This window comes from Triticum aestivum, chromosome 1A, assembly GCF_018294505.1.
Source record: "Triticum aestivum cultivar Chinese Spring chromosome 1A, IWGSC CS RefSeq v2.1, whole genome shotgun sequence".
NCBI lineage: Eukaryota > Viridiplantae > Streptophyta > Magnoliopsida > Poales > Poaceae > Triticum > Triticum aestivum.
In genome coordinates this window covers 581,979,702-581,984,505 of record NC_057794.1, presented here as the reverse complement: position 1 = coordinate 581,984,505, position 4,804 = coordinate 581,979,702, and the positions used below count along the sequence as shown (strand labels likewise).

At 48.6% G+C, this 4,804-nt stretch overlaps 1 protein-coding gene across 2 annotated transcripts; it reads right to left on the bottom strand.

Moving 5' to 3' along the window:
* Positions 1–515: 515 nt before the first annotated feature.
* On the bottom strand, positions 516–1,439 carry LOC123182584 (uncharacterized). Of its 2 annotated transcripts, none has more exons than XM_044595216.1 (3): positions 1,158–1,439; positions 824–1,017; positions 516–736 (listed from the first exon to the last, which is right to left on the bottom strand). In XM_044595216.1, exons 1-3 carry the CDS (start codon positions 1,278–1,280, stop codon positions 586–588), a joined length of 468 nt encoding a protein of 155 aa, XP_044451151.1. In that variant the 5' UTR covers positions 1,281–1,439; the 3' UTR covers positions 516–585. The 2 variants fall into 2 exon arrangements, with proteins under 2 accessions (XP_044451151.1, XP_044451154.1); XM_044595219.1 differs by having other exon boundaries at positions 824–1,014.
* Positions 1,440–4,804: the final 3,365 nt, after the last annotated feature.

The following is a 4,804-nucleotide window of genomic DNA, read 5'->3' as shown; positions in this document are numbered from 1 at the left end:
GGGGGAGACCTCAACCATTGACGCTAGTCCCCAGCCACATGGGTTGGCTTGGATTATGGAACGCGGTCGTGTTTGATCGTGCCTCTCCATCGCTGCAGGTCGCGTTACGGCTCATCGTGAACACTCGGAAGGAATGGGCTCTTGCAGGCCTCTTTCGTAGCGACATGAGCGTTTGGCTCGCTAGAGTGGATAGGCAGGCGAGCGGGGAGACGTAGTTTTCTGGTTTTCGGCCTATGGCCTTTGCCCGTGCTCAGGCTGTAACATGTAACTCTGCGGACGGGTATTCTTCTACCCTCTCCTTCTATCAATCGACGATACGCATACTCGACGATACGCATACTCATGTGTATTCCACACAAAAAACATGTGGAGAATCACTCGCAATGGACTGGCGGTGGGGGCCGAGCTTCATCCCCATGGAATCAAGGCAGCAGTTTTGTGTGTGTATAAACGTATTTTAGAGAGTAGATTCATTTATTTTACTTTGTATATAGTTTATATTGAAATATCTAAAAATACATATTTAGGAACAGAGGGGCTAGATTCTAGTCATGTTCTCCACTACTTGTGTACTACTAAACTTAGCTAGTCGCCGTCCCTTGGCGAAGGCAATGCCGCCCACAGGATCGCTTCAGAAAACATGTAGCTGGCACCAATGCTCGCCCCAAGGACCAACGCATAAGTGCCCGCTAAATGTACCAGATCGTGCCTTAATCTCGCCCCCATAGCCACATTCCTGCGACATCACATATTCACATTGGCTACCTCAGTTAAACAATATGGTAAGTACATGTTTGGGTTGGGATCGATGGATCATATATACCAGACGGGGTCGTCGGGCCGACGCTTGACGTGGTTGAAGAGGTCGCGGAGCAGCTCAAAGTTCTTCCGGCAGGCCGGGTCCGGGTCTTGCCCGTACGTCTTGTGCGCCTCGGCCGAAAGATCGAACAGCTCCTCCTTGGCCTTCTCGATCCGCTTCATGACGCCGTCTTTCTTGGTGCAATTGTGCTGCTGCTGCTGGCGACACGATGGAGCAATGTTGGTTTTGTTAGGCTCTTCAGGAATCGATTGTGTGCATTGCTGCTTCAGGAGTGGTCGTGCGTGTGCCCGTGTGGTGCTGCCAAGCAATCGATCAATCGAGATGTGAAGGCGCGTACCTCGGTGTGGATAGACCTCGGCAGGAGCCGCCGTTGCCCCAGTTCGACGACCCGCGTCTGTGTCTGCCGGAGCGCGCCGCCGCCCAGCCTCCTCGCCGCTAACCCTAGCGCGGCCGCCGCCATCGATCGCCTGTCTCACTTTTCTAAATCCCTGTGATTGTCTCTCGTGCCGTAGGGCGTTGTTGCGCGGGTATTGTGGTTGTTGACTTGTGGTGCGTTGCAATTTCGGAGCGTGGCCGCCTGGGGGTGCACACATGTATACGCGGCCGTACGTGGCTTTCTCAAGAATCTTTCAATCGGGTGTTGTGGAGGAGCCCTAACTCCCTTCTCTCCGCCAATATATCGATCAAGGCCGGGAAGTGATCCAGGGATCACCCCTTAATCAGCCCAAACCGAAGTCTAGGCGTCGGGGGAGTCAAATTTGACAATTTTGATCTGTGGATGAAATCGTTTCACAAAATGAACTGCTCCTAAAAAACTTTCACTCAGCTGACATTTTTGACTGGCGTTCGATACGAAGGCGCCACAATACACTGTGTAGCGCCTGACTACCTAGCCAGCATCGCATCTGGGTGATCTGAAAATTACTAAGTCGGTGTGCAGAGCAACCACTAGTGCAACGCCTAGACGCTAGGCGCTACACTATATAGTGTGGTGCCTAGCTTTTAGGCGCTGCACATTGACTTAGTAATTTTTAGGCAGTCTTGGATGCGATGCTGGGTAGGCGTGTAGCGCCTGTCAGTCAGGTGTTGCACAGTATAGTGTGGCGCCTTCGTGTCAGCCGCCACTCAAAAAGGTCAACTAAGTAAAAAAAATTAGGGACAGTTTATTTTGTGAAATGATTTTATCCACATATCAAAATTGTCAAATTTGCCGTAGGGGAGGGAAGCAAATCTCGACGGCAGCAATAAAATCACCTCCGGGAGGATAAAACACTAGCTAGAGGGAAAAGCTTCCCATGTGGCGGCTTCTGTTGATAAGTACACACAACAAATTAATCTCTATTTCTAATGGAGCAGTTGGTAGTCTTTGCCGGTCAATTTTCGTCCCAACAGAGACGGTTTTTTTCGTTGGTTTTTTTCGTCACCTCCCCACCCCACCTCACCCCATCCCACGCACGCACCCCTAAGAAAACCACCCCGCAGGAGGAACACCGTTCCTTTCGATCCCCTCCCGTCGCCGCCGCCGTCCTCTCCATCCCCTCCCGTCGCCGCTACCGTCCTCTCGATCCCATAGTGCTACTCCCTCGATCTATTTCCTAGGGCACGAACGCCGCCGCCGCCACCGCCACCGCGGAATCTTCCGCCGCCCAACATCTTTGCTCCTCCGCCGCCCGGCACTGACGCGACCTCCCAGAACGCCGTCTCCATCACGGAACCCCACATCAGGGCAGGACCGATGGGAGGGTGTGGTTGTGGGACGCCGCCGCCCCCGTCGTCGCGGAACCCTAGGGTAGGGCATGGTCACGTTGCGGGAGCGGCGCAAGGCCATGCTGGCCACTCCCTACATCAAGGAGGAACACAGGTATTTACATCTGACACTAACGCTACGAGGAAGGCGGCTTGGAATCCTCCATCCGGACTCAATATGACCGTCTCTTTTCCGATCTATTTGTGTGTTCAACTGTCTCTTCTCTGATCTATTTGTGCAGGGGGATTAAGTTGGAAGACCCGACAACATCGGTGAAACAAAAGGAGGAGGCCTAGGAGGCTCGGAGGGGGCACAATTTCCACAATTTCCCGCTTGATTTCTGGATGCAGATTTATGGACGACTGTTTATTTACTTAAGAAGTAATTCATCTATTCAAGAACAACTGCCGATCATGATCTTATAAGCCTTTCTACTGACTGTCATTTTGCGAGTGCATATATATGATTTACAAATTGATACGTCCATTTTGCATAATGCTTTTATATCGATATTTATTGCATTATGGGTTGTTATTACACATTATGTCACAATACTTATGCCTATTCTCTCTTATTTTATAGGGTTTACATAAAGAGGGAGAATGCCGGCAGCTGGGATTCTGGGCTGGAAAAGGAGCAAATATTATAGACCTATTCTGCACAGCTTCAAAAGTCCTGAAACTTCACGAAAGTTATTTTCAGAATATATAAAAAATACTGAGCGCAAGAAGTACTAGAGGGGGGCCACTCACCAGCCACGAGGGTGGGGACGCGCCCTACCCCCCTGGGCGCGCCCCCTCCCTCGTGGACCCCCTGGTGGCCCTCCGATGCCCATCTTCTACTATATGGAGTCTTTCGTGGAGAAAAAAAATTATAAGCAAGCTTTCGGGATGAGACTCCGCCGCCACGAGGCGGAACCTTGGCGGAACCAATCTAGGGCTCCGGTAGAGCTGTTCTGCCGGGGACACTTCCCTCCGGGAGGGGGAAATCATCGCCATCGTCATCACCAACGATCCTCTCATCGGGAGGGGTCAATCTCCATCAGCATCTCCTCTCAAACCCTAGTTCATCTCTTGTATCCAATTCTTGTCTCTAAGTCTGGGATTGATACATGTGGGTTGCTAGTAGTGTTGATTACTCCTTATAGTTGATGCTAGTTGGCTTACTTGGTGGAAGATCATATGTTCAGATCCTATATGCACATTAATACCCCTTTGATTATGAACATGAATATGCTTTGTGAGTAGTTACGTTTGTTCCTGAGGACATGGGAGAAGTCTTGCTATTAGTAGTCATGTGAATTTGGTATTCGTTCGATATTTTGATGAGATGTATGTTGTCTCTCCTCTAGTGGTGTTATGTGAACGTCGAGTACATGACACTTCACCATTATTTGGGCCTAGAGGAAGGCATTGGGAAATAATAAGTAGATAATGGGTTGCTAGAGTGACAGAAGCTTAAACCCTAGTTTATGCGTTAGTTCATAAGGGGCTGATTTGGATCCATATGTTTCATGCTATGGTTAGGTTTACCTTAATACTTTTGTTGTAGTTGTGGATGCTTGCAATAGAGGTTAATCATAAGTGGGATGTTTGTCCAAGTATGGGCAGAACCCAAGCACCGGTCCACCCACATATCAAATTATCAAAGTACCGAACGTGAATCATATATGAACGTGATGAAAACTAGCTTGATGATAATTCCCATGTGTCCTTGGGAGCGCTTTCTTCTATATAAGAGTTTGTCCAGGCTTGTCCTTTGCTACAAAAAGGATTGGGCCACCTTGCTGCACGTTATTTACTTTTGTTACTCGTTGCTCGTTACGAATTATCTTATCACAAAACTATCTATTACCTATAATTTCAGTGCTTGCAGAGAATACCTTGCTGAAAACCGCTTATCATTTCCTTCTGCTCCTCGTTGGGTTCGACATTCTTACTTATCGAAAGGACTACGATAGATCCCCTATACTTGTGGGTCATCAAGACTCTCTTCTGGCGCCGTTGTTGGGGAGTGAAGCGCCTTTGGTAGGTGGAATTTGGTAAGAAAAAAATTATATAGTGTGCTGAAATTTACTGTCACTTGTTACTATGGAAAGTAATCCTCTGAGGGGCTTGTTCAGGGTATCTTCACCCCGACCAGTAGAGTAAAGAATTGCTCCTCAACCTACTCAACCTACTCAACCTACTGAAAATGAAAATTTTTACTTTAAAATTCCTTCGGGTATGATAAAAAAA

What these genes read in the sequence shown, in the direction of transcription:
- LOC123182584 (XM_044595216.1), bottom strand. Translation starts at nt 1,280, where the DNA reads ATGGCGGCGGCCGCGCTAGGGTTAGCGGCGAGGAGGCTGGGCGGCGGC. An exon ending in CGAGGTCTATCCACACCGAG is followed by an intron (nt 1,018 to 1,157) that starts GTACGCGCCTTC and finishes TCGTGTCGCCAG; the next exon opens with CAGCAGCAGCACAATTGCAC. An exon ending in CGGCCCGACGACCCCGTCTG is followed by an intron (nt 737 to 823) that starts GTATATATGATC and finishes GTGATGTCGCAG; the next exon opens with GAATGTGGCTATGGGGGCGA.